This window comes from Aethalodelphis obliquidens, unplaced genomic scaffold (assembly GCF_003676395.1).
Source record: "Aethalodelphis obliquidens isolate GAN/ISIS:26980383/991018 unplaced genomic scaffold, ASM367639v1 scaffold57, whole genome shotgun sequence".
Lineage (NCBI taxonomy): Eukaryota > Metazoa > Chordata > Mammalia > Artiodactyla > Delphinidae > Aethalodelphis > Aethalodelphis obliquidens.
Genome location: NW_020838001.1, coordinates 1518727 through 1539861, shown reverse-complemented (window position 1 = coordinate 1539861; position 21135 = coordinate 1518727). Strand labels below are relative to the sequence as shown.

Here is a 21135-nt window from a genome sequence, read left to right as displayed (position 1 = left end):
GCGCCGCACATGCGCGCAGGGGAGCCCTGCGCAGGCGGGACCCGCCCCGGAAGTGACCCGTGGAGCCGGCCGCGGAAGTGGCGTGCCGTCTGGAGTGGTGAGTGCAAATAGCGGCCGGGGGAGACCTCGCGTCCACGGCCCGGGCTTCCGGCTTCCCCTCAGCGCGCGTGGGCGTGCTCGGGTGGCCCGGAGACTCCTTTGGGTCGAGGTCCTGAGTGTGAAACGGTTCCTCCCGGATGTTGCTCTGTACCTGCTGTGGCGCGCGGTTGCACCGAACAGCGTGAGCGTTCGCACAGGAGCGGCGTCCTCCTGCGAGGGCGCTCTGGGCGGGCTGGGCCGGCACCGGGTACGCCGTCCGCGCCGCTGTGGACACCGGGGTCTGTCCTGCTCGCGGGCCTGTCGGGAGGAGGGAGGCGTGTCCTTGGGGCCAGCTCCCTGGAGGGGGCTTCCTTCTGTAGAGGGCCCTTCTCACGACACGAGCGGAAAGGAGATCACGCTTTTCAACGCAAGTCGGTTCCCAGGCAGATACGCTTTAGCAGAGAAAACGTGTCCACAGTTAAGGAGCACAAAACTGATCGTTTTAAAATGACCCTTGCCTCGGTTCCCTTGGATGGTGGTCGCGTACACATCCCTGATTTGAAGAACCCTGCTGTGAAATACGGGCAGCCAGGACACTGTGTTGGGCACGCGAGAGACTCTGAGTCTCAGCCTCCACTGCTTTAGAGTGGGCGTAAAGGGGCTTCTTCCCTGGCGGTCCAGCCGTTAAGACTCCGCGCTTCCACTGCAGGGGGCACCGTTCGATCCCCGGTCGGGGAACTGAGACCCCGCATGCCAGGCAGCGTGGTAAACAAAACGAAACGGCATAAAAAATGTAAGGGTCAGAAGTTACGGCACCATCACTTTAGGATACTTTAAGGAGGGTTTGTAAAGGCCCAGTTTAAAGCAGAGTGTGCAGGGAAACAGCAGAGTTAGTGTTTTTATCACGCGGTAGTAACAGTGGAGTTGCTTCTGCTCCTGGACACCGCAGGATAAGGGGAGGGCCAGTTACCAGGACCAGCAGAGAGCAGCATAGACGGGGCTTCCTCGGCTGGAGGTCGACCTTCAGTCAGGATCCAGCCCTCCTGCGCCTCCCTGCAGTCTCCGCCCCACGGCAAGGTAGCTGAGAGTAGTCATGCAGGGTAGGCTTCTGAAACGGAGCAGGGTGGAAAAGGGGTCTAGAAAAGCAGATGGAAAAAAACAGCATGCACTGTTACCCCTCACAGGGTGGTTGTAAGGGATTTTTGTTTGTTTGTTTTTGGCCGAGCAGCTTGGGGGGTTCCCTGACCAGGGATTGAACCTGGGCCCTCGGCAGTGAGAGCGCAGAGTCCTGACCACTGGACCGCCGGGGAATTCCCATGGAAAAAAATTTAAAATTTCCGGGCTTCCCTGGTGGCGCAGTGGTTGAGAGTCCGCCTGCCGATGCAGGGGACGCGGGTTCGTGCCCCGGTCCGGGAGGATCCCGCGTGCCGCAGAGCGGCTGGGCCCGTGAGCCATGGCCGCTGAGCCTGTGCTCCGTGACGGGAGAGGCCACAACAGTGAGAGGCCCGCGTACTGCAAAACAAAACAAAAACAAAAACAAAAAATTAAAATTTCCGTAGGAGGATCTTAGAGGCTCCTGGCAGATAATAATGTGTATGGACCAGCAGAACTGATCTTAACACTTTACAGAACAAAGTGGAGCCCTTGCTGTGTATTGAGCGCCTTCCCAGCATTTTTTAAAGCCCCCATCCTGTAATCATGAAGTCTGATTGACTCTGGGCCCTCAGCTTTCACCACCGTCCCACCTTTTGTACTCTGCTCTGCTGGGCCCAGGAAGAGGGATGCTCCTAGGAGGAATCTGAGTTCCCACTGCACAATAAAGACCAGCGCTGTCCAGTAGAACTTTCTGTAATGGTGGAAAGGTGCTAATGGGTGCTGGCCATTGTGGTACCCACTGGCCCCATGTGGCTGTGAGCACTTGAAATGTGGCTTGTGTGACTGAGGGACTGAATTTTTACGTTTAAAATTTTTTTAGTTAATTTAAACTTAATAGCCGCATGGGGCTATTGGCCAGAGCAGGTAAAGCATTAGAAGGAAAACAAAGACCAAATAGTCATGTGAAACCAAAGTGAACTTGTTCACGTAGCAAGGGAGAGCCACGGCACGCGTTCAGCAGATTTTTCCAAACACACTGAAGAGGTAAAAAGGAGGAGTACTCCACATTAGGCAAGATTCAGAGTTCAGGTCTCTGGTTGGCTTTCTGATGGTCACCTCTGATTGATCGCTTTCAGGTTTCGTGTTACCAGCGCCCAGAAGCTTGGTTTTCAACCCGGCCGGGACGGATGGCGTAGCTCTCCAACAGACTTAGCTGTGGGTGTGCTTCTTTGATGATCAGGTGGTTGGTTTTGCCCCTTGACACCCTGCTTTCGCACTCCACTCCTCCCATCTGAGAGATGTGTGACCTTGGGTAAGTCACTTCACCTCTCTTGGCCTCTGTGTCCTCACCTGTACTTCCCTTACAGGGCTGTTACGAGAGTTAAATGCATTGATCCCTGGAAAACACTCAGAACAGCGTCTTGCCAGTAGTGAGGTAGAGGCCTTAAATGCTTATTGTTAAGCTTATTGTTAAGCTAGATGCTTTTGTCATTGGTGTCACTGTAAGTGGGATTGTTGTCTTCATTTCATTTTATAGTTCGCTGCTAGTATAGAAGAACACAGTTGACTTTTGCAAATTAACCTTGTAACCAATAACCTTGCTTCTTCCGGCGCACCGCAACGAGGAGCGGCCCCCGCTCGCCGCAGCTAGAGAAAGCCTGTGCGCAGCAACGAAGACCCGACGCAGCCAAAAATAAATTAATTAAATAAATAAATTTATAAAAAACAAAACAAAACAAAAACCTTGCTTCTTTGTATATTAATTCTAATCTTTGTTTTATAGATTTCACTGGAATTGGCTGTGGAGACAGTCATATTTTCTGCAGTTTTACCTCTTCTTTTTTATTTTATTTTATTTTATTTTATTTTATTTTTTGCAGTACACGGGCCTCTCACTGCTGTGGCCCCTCCCGTTGCGGAGCACAGGCTCCGGACGCGCAGGCCCAGCGGCCACGGCTCACGGGCCCAGCCGCTCCGCGGCATGTGGGATCTTCCCGGACTGGGGCACGAACCCGCGTCCCCTGCATCGGCAGGTGGACCCCCAACCACTGCGCCACCAGGGAAGCCCTATCACGCACATTTTTAATTGTTAGGCCTTCCTGATGACTAATTCCATTTGTCATTATCAGATGCCTTTGTTCATCTTAGGAAATGCTCTTTTTCTGGAAGTCTGTTTTGTCTGAGTTACGTGTATGGTTAGGTTTAGGGTACCATTTTATTATTTGTTTTCCCTTTGTGCCTCTTCTTTGTCCTGCTGTCCCCTTTCTTTTGAGTTATCGGAAAGGCTTTTAGCATTCCATTTCGTCTACTTATTGGCTTTGGACATATCTCTGAGATACATGTTAGTGGTTGCTCTGGAGATTACAGTGATCCACTTACCTAACCTTTCATGATCCACTTAGACTTCAGACTTGTGCCACTTCACAGAAATGTGGAAACCTTGCAGTCACCTCTGCATGCATGGGAAACCCACTGGACAGTGTTATAATTTTCTTTCTACAGTCATACATATTTTAAAACTCTTACAAGGAAAAAATAGTCTTTTTCTTTTTTTTTTTAAAGGATAGGTACTTTTATTCATTTACTTATTTATTGGCTGCGTTGGGTCTTCGTTGCTGCATGCGGGCTTTTCTCTAGTTGCGGCGAGCGGGGGCTACTCTTTGTTGTGGTGCGTGGGCTTCTCATTGCCGTGGCTTCTCTGGTTGTGGAGCACGGGCTCTAGGCGCGCAGGCTTCAGTAGTTGTGGTGCGTGGGCTTAGTAGTTGTGGCACACGGGCTTAGTTGCTCTGCGGCATGTGGGATTGTCCTAGACCAGGGATTGAACCCGTGTCCCCTGCACTGGCAGGTGGATTCTTAACCACTGTGCCACCAGGAAAGTCCCCCAAAAATAGTTTTTTATACTTACCATCTCTGTTGCTGTCTCCTCATTCCTAAAGGTTGGGGTTTCCCTGTGGTGTCATTTTCTTTCTGGGGTACTGCTTGTGGAGACAGTGTCTCCCACCACCCAGCATGTCTTACTTCATTTCCCTCCCTGAAGGATATTTTCACAGGCTGTGTAATAATGCTGGGTGGGACTTTTTTTCTTTTAGCACTTTAAAAATATCTTTTAAGAGGGCTTAATGCAGTGTGGGATCTTGGAACAGAAAAAGGATATTCATGGGGAAACGTGAAATCCAAATGCCATCCTGAGTTTAATTAATAATAACATAGCAGGGTTGGTTTCTTAGTTTTGACAAGTGTACCCTGGTCATGTAAGATGCTAATATTAGGGGAAACTGGATAAGATGTATATGGGAATATCACCTTTTCTGTAAATCTAAAATCATTCTGAAATAAAGGTGTATTTAGGACAATACATTAACAGGAAGATAACAGGAGGAGGGTGTCCCCATGGAGGGGCGGCCCAGTGGAAGGGGAGAGCACCTACGTCAGGAGGTGAAGGTTTGGTTACTGTCGAGGTTGGGTGAGTAAACATACTGCAGGTAATGGAGCCGGGACTCTGACAGTCAGAGGATGGACTTGCAAAGACAGAAGGAGAAAATTAGAACCTTGTGGTGTTGAATTGGAATTGGGATTATAGGTGTGAACCCATGGTTTTCAAAAGATGCTGCTCTAAAACTGTGGGTGGATCGGTGTAGCAGTGACTACAGATGTGAGTGTTGTGTGTGGATGCGTTTACCTTCGTCTGCTCTGTCCACGGAGAGGACCCACGAGCAGCACCACCCCAGGACCCCTGAGCACCCCCAGCATACAGGTGGCCTTGTAAATACCATTCTCCACTAAAAGAACCAGGGCTCCTTGGAGTAAAGGCTGGTTTCAGGGTCAACCAGGGAGAGTGCCCGGTGAGCGTGGAACATTTCGTGGCAGGAAGCAGGGAGCGCTCACAGGTTGAGGGGCACGTGCCAGAAGGACACCAAAGCCAAGGGATGGGCTGCCACTGCCCAAACCAGAGGCAATTTGAGCATTGGAGTAAATGATAGTAACAGCGTAGCTAACTGAATAAAATAGGAAACTGAGCCCGTAAAAATGAGTAAATGGACAGTTTATGAGGAACGGGATTTGCACAGTCTCAGACCACCTCCCCCGAGGTCCTCGTAACTACACAGGGAGGGAGGGGCGCCCCGACGCAGGGAAGCTGCGCGGGAGCTCCGTGTGCAGGGTGAGCAAGGCCCCTGACTCGTGTGAAATTCCTGCCAAAGGTGCATTGCCCGCGGCTCGTCACAAAGGGACGTCCGGCAGAGGGAGAACGAGGACGCGCTGCAGAACAGCTGGCCTGGGACCTTCCAGGTGTCAGGGGCACGAGAGTCAGGGAGGGGCTGCAGAGACGTGGCAGCAAAACGCAGCTCGTGGTTCTGAGCCGGACCCTTTGCTGTGGGAGCCGCTATAGGGACCGTTAGCCAAAGCTGGGGGTCTGGGCGTGGCTGGTGGCCCGGTTTCAAAGGCCATCCCCCCGGTTCCGTAGGGGTGCCTCTGTCCACAGGGAGCCACACTGCCGTGTCCGGGGGGTTGGAGGTTGGGTGTCAGGTCGGCCGCTCACCCTCAAATGGTTCATGGACTCTCCTTTGAACTTTTCTATACCTGATTGTTTCCGAACAAAAAGCAAAGCTTTTCAGTGCCATGCAGAGGGAATAGCTCCCACCAAGGAAGTATTTCCTTTTCAGAAGGGTCAGGAGGTGTGGAGCAGGAGGTACAGGAGGGGCTTCAATGGAAAAGGCGAGCCCTGTGTCCTCGCCTGCTGTGTTGCGCACGTGGTGGCTTTATGATTATTTTTAAAGTAATGCGTGTACATTTATATCCCTTCTGTATGTGTAGTTCATACTTAACCATGGGAGGAAAGCCTCAGTGGTTTCCTTTTATGTGGCACACGTGTGCCTGTGAAGCGGGGACATTGGAAGTGGGTGACGTTCAGAACAGTGGACGGGGAGGGGTTGTCGTCTCCTGGAGGGCTGGGCCTGAGATTCCTCGCGTTGGCCCTCAGCACCCACAAGATATATAATTATCACGAGCTGTTTAATGAACAAGCAGTGGTGTAAACAGCTCTTAGTTAATGAAAAGTGGCTCACGCTTACTGAGTTTTCACATGGGCCAGGTACTGCTGTCGTGCCTTCTGTCCCTCCCAGCCTGGTCCGTCGTCAGATGAGTGAACTGTCCTAGGTCGCCCTGGGGGAAAGGGGCAGAGGTCCTTGTGCAGAGTCTGGCGGCTTACCCACTGCACCCATAGGAAATACCCCACTGTGTTCCAGTTGGACCATTTCAAACTGTGCAGGATAACACCATAGCATCTGAGTAAATGGGTGTTTTTATTTTTAAGAAATTTGGATTTGAGGCTGAGATTTCCTTTTTAATATTTTCATTTAGCAGGTATTTGCTATTCTATAGGGAGTATATTCCAGAGTTGCAAGAGATTTAATGATGTAATCCTTTGTACACAGATCTTTCCCCCAAGTAGCATATAGGCTAAGGAGACTTGCTTTCGCTGCGCTGTGCAGCTTGCGGGATCTCAGTTCCCTGACCAGGGATCGAACCCGGACCTCCGGCAGTGAAAGCCCAGAGTCCCAACTGCTAGGCCGCCAGGGAACTCCCTCCAAGTAGCATATAGGCTAATAGGGCATGACTCGGGGTGGAAGGTGGTGAGTGAGGTAAGAAAGTCATTCGTTGGTTCATTTATTTGTTTCAGGAACACTCGCCAGCGTTCTCCTGTGCCAGGTGCTCACACTTCTTTAGTTTGGGTTTCATGTTCAGGTTTAAACCAGATGTCTTATTTTGCCAGTTTGCCTTTTGTTAAGGAGCCATGATACGTTCGAGGCTTTTCGCAGCGAGATCCTGGCCGGTGTTGGAGGGCGTGGGGTGCTGGACACCGTTGGCACGAGTGTTTCCCAGGCCCAGGCGGCTCCTTCCCCAGCACGCTTCTCCCAGGCTGCTCTCGGTCAGCTGTGCGGACTGCACCAAGCACCAGGAGCCCCCCAGGAAGAAGCTGCTCTCAGAGAAAAAACTGGTGAGGCTCTAACCTTGAAGGAATTTGACTGCCGTTTCCCCTCTGAAGGCACAGGGCGTTGTTTTGAGCTCTTGTTGTCTTGTCTTTGTTTATCCTTGGAAATGAGGCCGTGAGATGAAGGCCTGCGGGTACCAAATACTGGGCTGGCCTAAAACTGCGGCGGACCCAGGGCAGTGCCCAGCGTGCCAGAAGTGATGACCGTGTTCGCTCCCTTCGCCAGGAGGGTGCCTGGGGCTTATGTATCGTTAGCCTGTGCGTCTGAGATATGTACTATATATATTCTTAGGTACATGTGAATAGTTCTGAATTTATGGCATGGGGGTGTGGGGACCAGGGCATACACCTTTAGTTTTATAGTTCTCCAAGGCTTACATGTTTTTTATTCTGTTTATCAAAACCTGTTTAAAACATGAATGATCTTTAATTAAATTCAAGAATACACATGTTTATAATCCACTTTGTTTCCTCCCAAGTGCGGCTTCCAATTAAGGCTCATAGGGCAAACAGTACTTCATGTGGAAAATTACTTTGGCAGTCAGCATGTGCACTCAGATATATCAAGTTTTCACGTGGTTTTGTCTCCTCTCCAGAATGTAAACATTGACTCTTAAGTTTTATCTTCTGTACGATGCTCCTTAGTTGTGCTTTTTTCCCATCGGGGTTGATTTCCATTATGTTCAAAATTGTACATTGCGTTTTTGAAACAGTAATTCATGGTTTTTCCATGTGGTGGTGCCAGAGCATCATAAAGTATTTCTGTATTTTCCTTTAAAAAAAGATCTGCTTATGGAGTAGTGGATGGAAATGCAGATGCCCTGGTCCCCATGGAGGGGCCATGTGGGCGGCCACGTCAGCCTGTGCACATGTGCGGGGAGCAGGTGGGCTCCTCGGGACAGGACGGCTGGGCTGGGAGTGGCGTCCTCAACACTGCACCCTGGCACCTTGGGCAGCTGGACATCTTGTCCTGTGAGCAAGCGTTTATTAAATATTAACCTGGTTAGGGGACTTCCCTGGTGGTTAAAGCTCTGCGCTCCCAATGCAGGGGCTCAGGTTTGATCCCTGGTCAGGGAACTAGATCCCGCACGCCGCAACGAAGATCCCGTACGCCGCAACGAAGATCCCGTACGCCGCAACGAAGATCCCGTACGCCACAACGAAGATCCCATGTGCCACAGCTAAGACCCGGCGCAGCCGAATAAATAAATGTTAAAAAATATATAGATATACATATATATATATATGTTAACCTGGTTAGTTAGTTCTGATTCTTTAGGTAGGTTGTGTCTCCCTTAGGGACCTAGAGAAAAACTTGCTCTCAGATAAGGGCTCTGTCTGCATCACCACATTTAAAAAAGGAGCCCTGGGGCTTCCCTGGTGGCGCAGTGGTTGAGAGTCCGCCTGCTGATGCAGGAGACACAGGTTCGTGCCCCGGTCCGGGAAGATCCCACATGCCGCGGAGCGGCTGGGCCCGTGAGCCATGGCCACTGAGCCTGCGCGTCCGGAGCCTGTGCTCAAAAAAAAAAAAAGGAGCCCTGTTCAGTCAGCCACAGAAGACTTCTGTTCTTAGTTGGAAGCCTGATAATGGCCCAGGGACTGTCACTCTCATTCTCTCGTCCTGAGGAGCAGAACTCTCCATTAGTAAAGACCTGTTCTTTCTTTTTTTTTTTTTTTTAAAGACCTGTTATTTCAATAACGTGTTTCTATTTGAAAAAGCTGGGAAGACGCTTTATTTAAGGAGTATCTCCTAAACTGCGTTTTATTTAGGTTTTTAGCGTGGAGTTCGTGACTGGGATGTGTATTCCACGCTGAGCACTTTTAACATCTGCGTTGTTGATTTACATTTGCCTACAAATAGCAGTGACTTGTGGGAACTCTTTCTTATATTTGCATCTTAGGCGTGATTAGCAATATTAATATCATTAGCTTCTAATTTTAAAGCCTGTCATGGGTAGAAAAGGTACATTACAAATGACTGCTTGGTCCTTGGGAGGACTGCAGAGTTAATAACGACAGGCCTCTGTGTGTTCTCTGCAGAAAAGGCATTTTGTGGACCATCGCCGAGTGCTTGTCCGAGGGGGACGCGGAGGTGACGGGGTAAGCTGCTTCCACAGTGAGCCCCGGAAGGAGTTTGGAGGCCCCGATGGTGGCGACGGAGGCTACGGCGGCCACGTCATCCTGAGAGGCAGGTGTCCCGAGGGGCAGCCCGGGGAAACGCGCTGTGTCTGCGCGCCTCCGGGGTGGGGAGTTTTCACCTTCTTATCCTAACAGGAAGTTGGATTCAAAAATTGACCTGTGGACATCATTTTATTAAATTACGTGGATGTTCACATTTAGATAATCCACCCAAAACCAACTTTGATGGTTTTGGTTTTTTTTATTTCAGGAACACAAAGACAGTTTACTGTCAGGGAATCTAACATTCTGGTACAGTCTGTCAAAGGGTTAATCTGTTACTATCTCAGTCAAGTGCTAAAAGGGTACTGATTGCCCTGACACACATGGAGCACAAATATTAGCAAACTAGTCCCCTCAGTAACCATTCACAGCATAGTAATACAGCTGTTTTCAAGATGATGATGACATTATGGGTAATTTTTGAATTGTTTGAAAATTGTAGTATTTTTTGAAAGAAAATAGGAAATTAAATTTTTAAAAAAATCACATTGCGGGCTTCCCTGGTGGCGCAGTGGTTGAGAGTCCGCCTGCGATGCAGGGGACACGGGTTCGTGCCCCGGTCCGGGAGGATCCCACATGCCGCGGAGCGGCTGGGCCCGTGAGCCATGGCCGCTGAGCCTGCGCGTCTGGAGCCTGTGCTCCGCAACGGGAGAGGCCACAACAGTGAGAGGCCCGCGTACTGCAAAAAAAAAAAAATCACATTGCTAGTTTAGCGACTTTTGCTACAACTTTATTCCGTGGTCCCAGGTGCATTCTTTAGATTTTTTTTTCATTTTTATTTTATTATATATTTATTTATTTTTGGCTGTGTTGGGTCTTTGTGGTTGCACGTGGGTTTTCTCTAGTTGCGGAGAGCAGGGGCTACTCTTTGTTGTGGTGCGCAGGCTTCTCATTGCAGTGGCTTCTCTTGTTGCGGAGCATGGGCTCTAGGCACCTGGGCTTCAGTAGTTGTGATGCGTGGGTTCAGTAGTTGTGGCTTAGGGGCTCTAGAGCGCAGGCTCAGTAGTTGTGGCACATGGGCTTAGTTGCTCCATGACATGTGGGATCTTCCCGGACCAGGGCTCGAACCTGTGTTCCCTGCATTGGCAGGTGGATTCTTAACCACTGTGCCACCAGGGAGGTCCCGTCCCAGGTGCATTCTTAACGTTCTGAATCTGAACAAAAGAAACTTAACAACATGAGATGGGTCTGCCTTTGACACAGAGGGAGATGACGCTTCTCGCTCTGACTTCCAGTTGACCGGCAAGTCAAGTCCCTGTCCTCAGTCCTGTCTCAGTACCAGGGCTTTGACGGAGGAGCCGGCGGCAGGAAGAACTGCTTTGGGCGAAGCGGCGCCGTCCTCTACATCCAGGTAGGCCATCTGGACCATCAAGCTCCCAGGTCCTGCCGAGTGGTCCAGAGGGGCCCCGTCCTCCACAGAGCAACCCTGGACAGGGACTCTGTGCTGATTTCATACTGTGTGACTGTGTCACCTGTTCAGAAAGTCATGAGACGATTATATTTACGGCGAGGGGCCCGTAGGTCTCCCCCGCTGTCTCCAGCCCCGTGGGGCCCGCAGGTCTCCCCCGCTGTCTCCAGCCCCGTGATCTGCCCCCACCTACCCTCTCGGGCACCTCCCTACGAGTGGAGAGTTTGTGCTTTCAGCATCACTCTCGTTTTCCAGATGCTTTCGTTCACCCTGATGCTTTAGACGCACTGTTGGGAAAAGCCATTTATGCAGTTTGCCTGCAGTGCAGTCAGCCTCTCAAGCCCTTTAGGGCTGGGCCCTTTCCCAGGTCCTTTGTCCCTTTGTGGAGCTTAGTTGTGCCTCCCTTCTCATGCTGCCCCTATAAGCACTTGTTATTTTTCAGGTCCCCGTGGGCACTTTGGTGAAGGAGGGAAACGAAGTCCTGGCTGACCTCTCGCACCCGGGTGATGAGTTCATCGCAGCACTGGGCGGGGCAGGCGGGAAGGGCAACCGCTTTTTCCTGGCCAACAGCAACCGAGCGCCCACGACTTGTACCCCCGGACAGCCGGGTCAGGAGCGGGTCCTCTTCCTGGAGCTCAAAACGGTGGCACACGCTGGGCTGGTGGGTGTCACCTGAAGCCCCGGCGGGAGGATGGTGGGGGACATGCCAGGAGGGTGGCGGCCGGGCAGCCCACTTTCTCCCATCAGAGCCTGTTGGCTTCGTCAGGAGCCCTGCTGTCCTCGTCCCCGGTTCCCGACCCAAGACCCCCGACCTTGGCCGTCCCCACTCTCTTCCAGGTCGGATTCCCCAACGCGGGGAAATCCTCGCTTCTCCGAGCCATTTCCAACGCAAGGCCCACTGTGGCCTCCTACCCATTCACCACCCTGAACCCGCACGTGGGGGTTGTTCACTGCGAGGACCACCAGCAAATAGCAGGTAGGACACCAGGGCCTCTCAGAGAGTCAGGGCGACGATGGGGTTCAGAGCAATGCTTATGTAACTCTTGCGTGTAGCGTTGTTTTCTTCATTTGAAAACTGTGGTTCTTTATCAGAATCAGGTTTTAGGTTTGCTTCCCACCCTCTCCCCCAGGCATCTGTTAGTGGCAGTGCAGGAATTGGAGTTTAAATTTCAAACCTGGGGAAATTATTCCTTTTCACCGCCTCTATTCTTCTCTTTCATCTACGGGGAACTCGGCACCATCAGTCATGTGGACAACGTGTGATTTAAAAAGCTTTCCCTGTACCATTTTGAGAGAAGAAAACTTTCCAGAAGATAATGTACCCATTTAAAATAGTCAGCCTGCTGGCGACGCGATTTGTGTAGCGCTTTATACTTGCAGAAGACGCTATCGTTTCTATCGGTAATCCAATTATTAATAGAGTACAGGAAGCCGTCTTCCCCTTTTTTGAATCATTTTTGAAGCCAGAAAGACTGCAATGTGTTAAGTAGTTCTTATTAGACTGATCTGTCATCACGCCTGTCAACCAGATACTTCAAAGCATTAGCAGAGCTGAAAGCTGAGATGCCTCAGATGGTAATTGGCCTGATGCATCACTGAGGCAGTAAATTGAACGACTTCACTTGCAAGGTGTTCCTTGGAAGGAGAGGATCAGAACTCAGAGGTCTCAGGTTCCCCTCCTGGACCGTCTGCTCTTCTCCGCAGTGGCCGACATCCCGGGCATTGTCCGCGGAGCCCACCGGAACCGGGGCCTGGGCTTGGCCTTCCTGAGGCACATCGAGCGCTGCCCCTTCCTCCTGTTCGTGCTGGACCTCTCGGTGCCAGAGCCGTGGACGCAGCTGGATGACCTGAAGTACGAGCTAGAACAGTACAGGGAAGGCCTGTCCGAGAGACCCCATGCCGTCGTGGCGAACAAGGTCGACCTCCCTCAGGCCAGAGCCCAGCTGCCCCAGCTGCAGGCCCGCCTAGGCCGAGAGGCCATCGCCCTGTCAGCGGCCACTGGGGAGAACCTGGAGGGGCTGCTGCTGCATCTGAAGGAGCTGCACGATGACCACGTGGCCGCGGAGCTGGAGCGGGGCCGCCAGCCTCTCCGGTGGTAGCGGAGGTGGTAGGCCGGGAGGTGGCATGGGCAGTGCCCAGGCAGGCTGACTGTGACCGGAGATGAGGAAGGAGCCCCAAAGAATCAGAGGCCTTGGTGCAGCAGCCTCCCCACCAGCTCAGGGCTCCCCACCAATGCGCCCCCCTGCCCTGGGCCTGGGACCTTGGGGCGGTGGACGCTCACGCACCCGCCCATCTGTTCCCGGTGCTTCCCGCGCCCACCTGCATGCGACTGATGTGCTACGATGGGCTCGTCTGTGTTAATTGGCCCCTGATTAGCAGGGACCACACTCTGCCTGATGTCGCCAAATGCTGCCAAGTGCACACGGGGGGTGGGAGCCGGTGTTCCCTGCTGACCCTTGGGTGGCGGCAGCTGTCGCAGAGGTGGGCCCTTGATTCCACGGCTGTCAACACGCCCCGTGAGCGCAGTTTGGCGGGGATGCTCTGCTGTGCGAGGGCCGGGGGAGGGAAAGCATTTGCAGGTGCAATCCTCAGATGCCGCCGTCTGAGGGAAGCAGTGAGGGTGACACCCGCCCTGTTGTCCCAGACGGCGCCGTGCTCTTTGGGAGCCGAGCTTCACGACTGCTCCCAGTATCCGACCCAGGGACGTGTGGCTTCTGACCCACTTAGTACACGCGAACAGGTTATTAACTGCGGACTGCAGGTGGGGCATGGCAGCGCCGTCCCCCAGGGTAGCCAGTGTCTCAGGTTTGTGCTTCTAGGTGTCGATGGGAGCCGCACCCGCGCCCCCAGCGTCCCCTGACTGCAGGTGCCCCGTGAGGACGGTGCAGCTGCTCCTAGCCTGCTCATCCGGCAAAATGGCCTGGAACTTTTGTTCCCCCCAAATAAAGTCTGATGCATCTGATGTGTCCCTGAGGGCCTAAGGGATGAGTGGAGAAGGGACCCGGGGCCCTTTGGGGATCGGCCTCAGGGTCCGGAGGCAGCTGGGCCGCTGGGTGCACTTAGGCCAGTGTCTTTTCCACACGTGGGGGTTGGGCAAACCTCGAATAATAAGCCAGCGCCTGAGCTTTCAGGAGCAATTCCGTTTTGATCTGACATCAAATTTGCAACTAGAACAAGAGTCCTTTACCTGAACCTTTATTTCAATGCCTTGTAATTTCAGATGTCCTTGTGTTCTGGAAACCAGAGCTGGGTTTTGCATGTATTTGCTCTCTCTCAGGCCACCGCGAAGAGCAGCATTAATTATCCACGGCCTTTCATCTTGCTTGCTGGGCGCCCACCACGTGTGCTCTTCAGAGGGGAGACGCTCAAGATGCCTCCCGTAGCTGACCCAGAAGGGGTGCCCCAGAGGGCAGGGGCTCTGTCCTATTCTCGACTGTGCAGCCTCAGGACCTGACCCCAAGGGGGCACCAGTACGTATTTGTGGAATGAGCGAGTGTGTGGTGGCTGATGTCAGGTGCGTTTAGGTTTCTTTTAGTTTGAAGACTATTTGACGGGTGGGTGGGTGCCGAGCAAGAGCCGTGGCCCGCTCCCCAGGCCCAGCTTCAGCCGGGCCCACCTCTTCTGGCCGTTCCCGCTCAGTGACCTGCTCCAAAGTCTCAGCAACTCTTGCTTCCTTGATCAGCCCGGGGCGCCACCTGTTGACCTCTGGCCCCTGGACGGGACTTCGCTTTCTCATGTCCCCCTCCCTGTGCCCTCCCCACGGCCGCACCGGGTGGCCTGGGTCTGCGTCAGGCCAGCAGGGTGTGGGCTGTGGGGCCAGGCGCTTGGCCGTCTCCGTGGGGCCCTCGTTCGCTGGGGGCTGGCACAGCCCCGCCTTGTTTCTTTGCCTGGCTTTACCTCTTCCTCTGCGTGGTGTTTCTGTCCCAGCGTCGTCCCTCCCCTACTGATTTCGTCTCCCAGAAGCTCCAGCCGCCAGCCTTTCCCTGAGATTTCTTCTCTGTGCCCTTGGCCCTCTGTTCCCATGCAGGCGGTGGGCTCAGCACCTGGCGGGGCCTCCCGGGGCGGGGTGGCCGTCTCCTCCCTGGTCTCCTCTCCCTCCCGCTTTACTCTCTAATTCATTGGCAAAGACCCTATTTCCAGATAAGGTCACATTGTAAGTTTCCAGTGCTTGTGAATTTGAGGGTGCCGTCAGCCCAGTCAGCACTCTATTCTAGTACCCTGCTCAGGCCCCTTGGTCTCCCCGCACGGCAGCGCAGGCGCCATAATCCCTGTATGCACGAGTCCTTCCTCCACCCCATCTTGAGCCACCCCCTCCCTCCAGCAAAGCCCCAGCCCTGACCTGGCCTGCCCTCCCCTGCTGCCCATCCCCTCCCTCTGTCCTCTGCTCCAGCTGCTTCTTGGCTACACTAAGGACCCTCCAGGACAGCAGGCTTTTGTGCTGCCAGTCCCTGTGATGCAAGTGCCCGTCCTCAGACACCCTATGAATGCCCCCCAGCTGGGGGCCTCTGACCACCTGATCAAGCAGCCCCACCCACAAGGGCCCTGCCCTGCGCCCCGCCAGCCGCTGTCAGGCGTATGGCCCCCTGGCCTGGCCTTCCGCATCAGCCCCTACCGCCACGAGGCTCCTGGTCTGGGCTGCGTCACAGGGCCGGGACAGTGCCGGCACCGGAGGCATAACAGACGTGCTGGGCAGGTTGTAGTTCAGTTGAATACATGCACGTGTGTGGGGATACATGCCAGCATGTTTACGGACAGGGCACACGTTCAAAAACCATGGAGTGGAGAGCACCGCCCAGCGACAGGGCAGCAGGCGGCTGCGCCACGTGGCTGCCTGCGGATTCCATTCAGACGGTGGGAGGGGGGCCGGCCTGGGGTGGGGAGGTGGCTGCGGCTCTAAAAGGGCAGCACGAGGGGCCTGGCGGTGTCGTGTGTTGTGATGAAGTCGCACTGAGCGTTTGATGGGTAGACTTCCAGTTTGGGAAAACGAGGACGTTCCGGAGGTGGGTGGTGGGGATGGCCGCACGCCTCTGAGCTGTGCACTGAAATGGCGGAAAGGGCAAATTTTAGATGTATTTGACCATAGTGAAAACACACGTAGAACTAAGCGCACACACTCACATACGCACATGTAGTTACGCAGGCACACGCGTGCAGGTGAGCATGCTCTGGGCGCTGTCTGCCGTTGATGTTCATCTTCTCGTTGCCAGGGCGGCTCTAATGCTCAGACCCACCAAGGCCAGAGTGTCGCCTCTCCGGAAAGGGCAAAAGGCCAAACGGAGTAGGGGGGACACACAGGCCTCTGGGGCGGGGCTGTGCGTGCCCGAGAAGGGGCTCCTGGGCGGTCTCGTTCTGTCTTGCAATCCTTTGATTCTTTAGAGGAAAATATCTTTCCTTGCAAGGAATCAGTGGGCACCCGTGGGTTGATATTTTCCCAGAGCCAGGAAATCCTTCCAGTTTCTGCTGTGGCCTTGGGGTGGGCAGGTTGCCCAGCCCAGCCCACTGAACCTGTTACGCTCAGCACTGGGAGTGTCGCCGGGACGCCCACGCTTGTCACCCCACCCCAGCTGCCTGGTTTTCATCGTCTGTACAGCGGGGACACTAAGGCCCAGCAGAGTAGCTTAAGACCCGCGGCCTGGCCTGGGGGTCAAGCCTGCTCACTTCAGCCCCACCCAGGGTACGCAGCCCCTGCCCTGTGTGGGGTCTTGTGGGAGCCACAGGTAAGGACAGAGCAAGCCTCAGGGTTGAGAGGGCCGTGCCCCCAGGATGCCAGCACGCCGCCCCTGGCCAGGCCCAGGACTCCAGGCCACAGGCAGCCACCCGCCCACCCTCCCACCAGCCCAGCCCTGGTCCCTTCCCCTGGCTTCCAGAGACCTGGATGGATCCCTAGAGCCCAGCCCGGCCCCTGCAGTGTCTGTGAACACGGGGAGGGTCACCGGCTCTGTTAGGATTGAATTTCAGATTCACAACAAAGAATGCAGTACTTAGCTAACAGATTATTTGTTGTGACTCTGAAATCCAGATTGCACTGAGCTCCTGTGTTTTACCTGATGGCGGAAGTGAAGGGGTGAGGTGCGGGGGAGGTCGTGGAATCAGCCCTCATTGATGCTGGGCCTGCAGGGAGGGCTGGGGGGCTGGGCCAACTTGGGCGAGGCTGTACCTCTGCGAGGGGCCCTGCCTTTCTCCCATCCCTGGAGGGGGCCTTGGGGGGCAGAGGCCAGCTGCCCCCGCTGTCCTTGGGGTGGACCCAGCAGCAGCCACCCCTGCCTAAGATGGTGGGTACCTGTCCGCCTGTCTGCCTTCCCCGTGACAAGGGGGTGCCAGCTGGCTCACAGGAACCACGGAGGAACGTCTGGGGTCCATGGATGATTAAAGGGGGCAACTTGAAGCACCCGGCACTGGTCCCATGAAATATCCGTGTGGCCCGCAGAGCTGCTGGCCCACCACGGGGGTTCCGTGCAGGATCTCCAAGCAAGGGACCCTGACGTCCCAGCTGCACGGATCTGGAATCCTTGGTGAAGTCAGCGTCTGGCTCAGGGCCCAGCAGGTAGCAGGAGCTCAAGAAAGTGCAGACACCATCCACCCCCAGCCCTTCACCCACTTGGTGTGTCTTACGGTCTGAAATACCTGCATTAGAATTTGCCTTCTTTGATTTAAAGATCGAGATCATCCTCTGTTACAGTGCACATCTCCCCCTGTCCCTGGAGGAGTCAGTCCCGCACACTTCAGTATGAGTTAATGGATTGGAGGGGCTGGGACAGAGCCGAGCCTGGGCTGTCAAAGGAAGCCCCAGGCCCTGAGGGGCACCCGGGAGGGGCTGGTGAGGAATGGTCTACCCCCTGCCCCCTCCTGGCTTCTCAGGAATGTGGTCCTGCTAAGCTGGGGCCCAGGAAGGAGGGCAGAAGGCAGGCTGTTCCCCGTCCACTGAGCTGCCCCGACTCCTACACCTCTGCTCAGAACCAGGCTTTGCTGGACTCTTTAAAGATCGTCCAGCATTTAAAGTGGAAGCATTTAAAGATCATCAAATTTGTCATGTTTGAATTTGGAAACTGGTGACTTCGGAGTGTCACGGATGCATTTTTAGCGCAGTTCCCACAGCGCTACCACCCCCTCCCCCCTTACATCCAAAACCCTCCTCTCCTCTCTCCCTTCTCCCCTTTCTTCTTTCTCTTTTGAAGGATATTTTTGCGCCCTTCTGAGATTTGTGTCTGACAAACTCCAGAGCAAGGTGCCTCCTCTGGACACAGCGCCTGCCACCCTGGAGCAGGATGCCGCGTGCTGTCTGGGACGCTCTCCTTAATGGACAGGGAATCTAAGGCCAAGGCGCTCGCCTGGCCGAGGTCCCCCTGTGGACAGGAAGGATGTCACAGAGAAATGGCTTGGCCTCCTGACCTTTCACCCTTAGAGCCAGTATGTTACTCCTAATATACCAAAATTCATTATTTTCCTGCCAACAATCATTACTAAATAATTGACTCACTTTCCTATTTTTTATTAAAGTCACAGACCTCCCATGGGCAGAAGTGTTCTGTTCCCCTCCCCTACCCCAAGACAGAGGGATGCCAGCTTGGGCCATCACATTACAAAACGTCATTTCATTGCCGGCTTTAGGAAGGAAGGGGCATTTGGTGACTCATGAAACTGAAGGTCCAGGTTCTAGCTTCAGGCCAGGCTGGATCCAGGCGCTCAGACAACAGCACGTGGAAGCCGTCTCCGTCCAGCTCTCGGGTGGCTTTCCTCCGCCTCGGCTGTACCAGGTGTGCCCCCTCCACGGGGTGGCCTCTGTGAGGATAATGTCGGAGGCCGCCAGGCCGGCAGCCCCAGCTGAAGGGGAGCACAGGCCTCCCAGGGCACCAGACAAGGTCCCAGGACTGCTGCTCTCTGGCCTCACTGGAGACGTGCACCACCCCAACCTTTCCCGGTGATTCTGACCAGCCATGCCTGGGATCCATGCCCATCCTGGAGCCACTGAAGTAAACGGGGAATGGTTCCCAAAGGAGAAACGGGCTGCTGTCACCAGAAGAATGGGTGCAGCAAGAGGCCTTGGGCACACTCAGGAGCATGTGTGTGTCCCCTGAGCCTGCTCCGGGTGCCTGGGGGTCGGGCTCAGGAGAGGAAAGAGAAGGTGGCCCTGAGAGCCGAGGGCCTTGGGAAAATGGTCATGGAAGGAAAGTCATTAGCTGTGTGACCTTGAGCAGGTCATTTAACCTTTCTGTGCCTTTGTTTCCTCATCTGTAAAATGGGAATAATAGTACCTACTCTGTTTGGGAACTAGATGAGTTTACATAAGAAGAGGGCTCGGAATGGTGCCCAGAACATAGTAAGTCTGTTCATTATAATTGTAGTCTAAGCACAGTCCCTGTGCCAGGCGCCATGGCCATCCTTCCTGGGCAGCACCAGGGACCCCCAGCCTCAGGCCCTGCATGCTCCAGGACCCCCAGCCCTGACCTGCCGGAGCCAGCATCCCTCCCCAGATGCGCCATCAGGCAGGTCTCCCCGGTGTGCTCGCCATCCCAGGGATGCAGTTGGGCCCCCAGGAAGGTGCAGCGTGGCAGGGACCCGCTCACACACCACCATCCCCTGCGGTGCCTGGGGAGAACCCAGGGAAGAGTGAGGATGGGGTCCTGGCCCCCACCAACTGCTGAGTGCGGGATATGGGGCGAGTCGCCCAGCCTTCAGGGTCCTGGCTCTGGGGAGTCTGCAGAATGGATAGTTGAGCAGCCCCCCGTGGGGTGGCCACGAGGATGCAGGGCTGCAGTAAATGTTGGTGGAAATGTTCTTTGCAGCCCCGAGTCCAGCCACGAGTGTCAGGATGGGGGGTGGGGAGGCAGAGGCCAGACAGCGTGTGGTTCCCCAGATCTCGGGCCTCCAGAAGCCCTGCCGGCTGACCCCAGGCCTCCGTTTTCATGGCCCTGATGCCCCAAAAAAGAGCGTTGAATAATTTGTCCTTTTGTAGAAGGATGGGGACTGCCTGCTGGGCTCCTGAGAATGTAGGGTCTTCACCCCAGGCTGGCAAGGACCCTCACCCAGCGTGTGCACAGAAGCTGTTCTCGGGGGGTGCCCCAGAGCAAGCACCGGGGCGGGAGCGCACCGGGGCGGGAGGGGCAGCCGGACATACGTAGCCGGTGCCAGACCAAGGAGCCCTGTAGATGTGCTGGCCCCCGAGGGCTGACAGCTGGCCCCGATGGGAGGAGCCAGGTCATCCACGGGCACCCAGGGCAGAACCCTGTGTCGGGCCATTGCCCAGTTCCTCAGTGCCACTGCCTCCCAGCCTCATGCCCCTGCCAGTCTCTGCACCCACTGCTAGGACTGTGCTGACACAGGCGGGCCACCCAGACTGTGCTCCATCCTAGGGCCTAAGGCTCACTCTCTGGATGCCTTATTGTCCTCAGAAGCAAGGCCACGCTCCTTACCTTAGCCTCCAGGCCCTGAAACATCACTGCCCCTCTGCCCCCCCTCACCTGCGGGCCCTTCCTTCAGCCTCAGGCTCGGCCTCTGCCACCTCTCGGGGCTCCCACCACTGGGCTCAGTGGAAGTTTGTGGAATGAATGAGTGAAACGTCACCTCCACAGACAGGCTCCCTGTCCCCCCTGCTGACGAGCCAGGCCACCCACCTCCTGGTCCCCCCACAGTCCTCAGCCCCCGCGGGAATGGCCCTGCTGATGCGCCAGCCCGTTGTCCAGCAGAGAGCCCGGCACACAGTAGGTGCTCAATAAACAGCAGCTGCTGACATGGGTGGCGCCTGCAGAGGTGGCTGCTCCTGCCTTGGGGCTCAGCTTGTCTCTGCTCCCAGCGGTCGGATCCAAGGAGAAAGACCCCCTTGGTGTGTTTGTTTGCTGCTGGACATGGGCCCAATAGACTCCGTGTCTTTCTCTCCTCCTCCATCCCTGCGCAGTAGCTCGGGAAGCGGCAGTTTGCAGAGATTGAAGGCAAAATTTCTTGAAAGGCTGCACTTTTATCTTCCAATTTGTAGCCATTTAGCAGGGCCGGGCCGAGGAGCAGCGAGGGCTCTGGCTGTGCAGGCCGCACGGAGGTGCCCACCGCTGCAGAGAATGGGTTCTTTGTCCTTCCCCAGACAGCTCTGGGCTGCGGGACGGACGCCCACCCTCTGGGGGCCAGGCAAGTCTGCAGGGCCGGAGGGAAGGCCAATGGCTAGCCTGCCAGCCTTACCACGGGCCCCAGAGCTGCGAGGGCTTCCCCAAGCTCTGGGCCCACAAACAGTGGGCGACCTCCCTGTCACCGCCTTCCCCGGCTGCTCCCAGCGCCCTGAGGGGACCTAAGGCTCACCCCTCCCTTGGGCCACTAAAGAGGGGGTCCAAGAAGAACGTCCTGCCTTGAGCAGAGGGGGCCCTTCTGGTGGAGGGAAAGTGCAGAGGGGAAGGAGTCC

General features: G+C 54.9%; 1 protein-coding gene and 1 long non-coding RNA gene across 8 annotated transcripts; both read left to right on the top strand.

Annotated features, from left to right (window-relative positions):
- The first annotated feature begins 111 nt into the window (after positions 1 to 111).
- On the top strand, positions 112 to 13713 carry MTG2 (mitochondrial ribosome associated GTPase 2). Of its 7 annotated transcripts, none has more exons than XM_027086826.1 (8): positions 113 to 280; positions 2310 to 2485; positions 6944 to 7168; positions 9203 to 9350; positions 10579 to 10694; positions 11194 to 11412; positions 11589 to 11727; positions 12456 to 13713. In XM_027086826.1, the coding sequence occupies exons 3-8, from the start codon at positions 6965 to 6967 to the stop codon at positions 12848 to 12850; spliced, it is 1221 nt and encodes a 406-aa protein (XP_026942627.1). In that variant the 5' UTR covers positions 113 to 280; positions 2310 to 2485; positions 6944 to 6964; the 3' UTR covers positions 12851 to 13713. The 7 variants fall into 7 exon arrangements, with proteins under 7 accessions (XP_026942629.1, XP_026942627.1, XP_026942624.1 ...); XM_027086823.1 differs by having other exon boundaries at positions 113 to 346; positions 6960 to 7168; XM_027086822.1 differs by having other exon boundaries at positions 113 to 346.
- Positions 13714 to 14048: 335 nt separating this feature from the next.
- Positions 14049 to 18262, top strand: LOC113609511 (uncharacterized). The gene is made up of 2 exons (XR_003428657.1): positions 14049 to 14221; positions 17927 to 18262. It is a non-coding gene; the product is annotated as an uncharacterized LOC113609511 (long non-coding RNA).
- The last annotated feature ends 2873 nt before the right edge of the window (positions 18263 to 21135 follow it).

Coding starts and splice junctions, on each gene's coding strand:
- MTG2 (XM_027086826.1), top strand. CDS start 6,965: ATGATACGTTCGAGGCTTTTCGCAGCGAGATCCTGGCCGGTGTTGGAG. Junction 7,169..9,202: donor TGCTCTCAGAGAAAAAACTG/GTGAGGCTCTAA, acceptor TGTTCTCTGCAG/AAAAGGCATTTTGTGGACCA. Junction 11,728..12,455: donor GGACCACCAGCAAATAGCAG/GTAGGACACCAG, acceptor TCTTCTCCGCAG/TGGCCGACATCCCGGGCATT.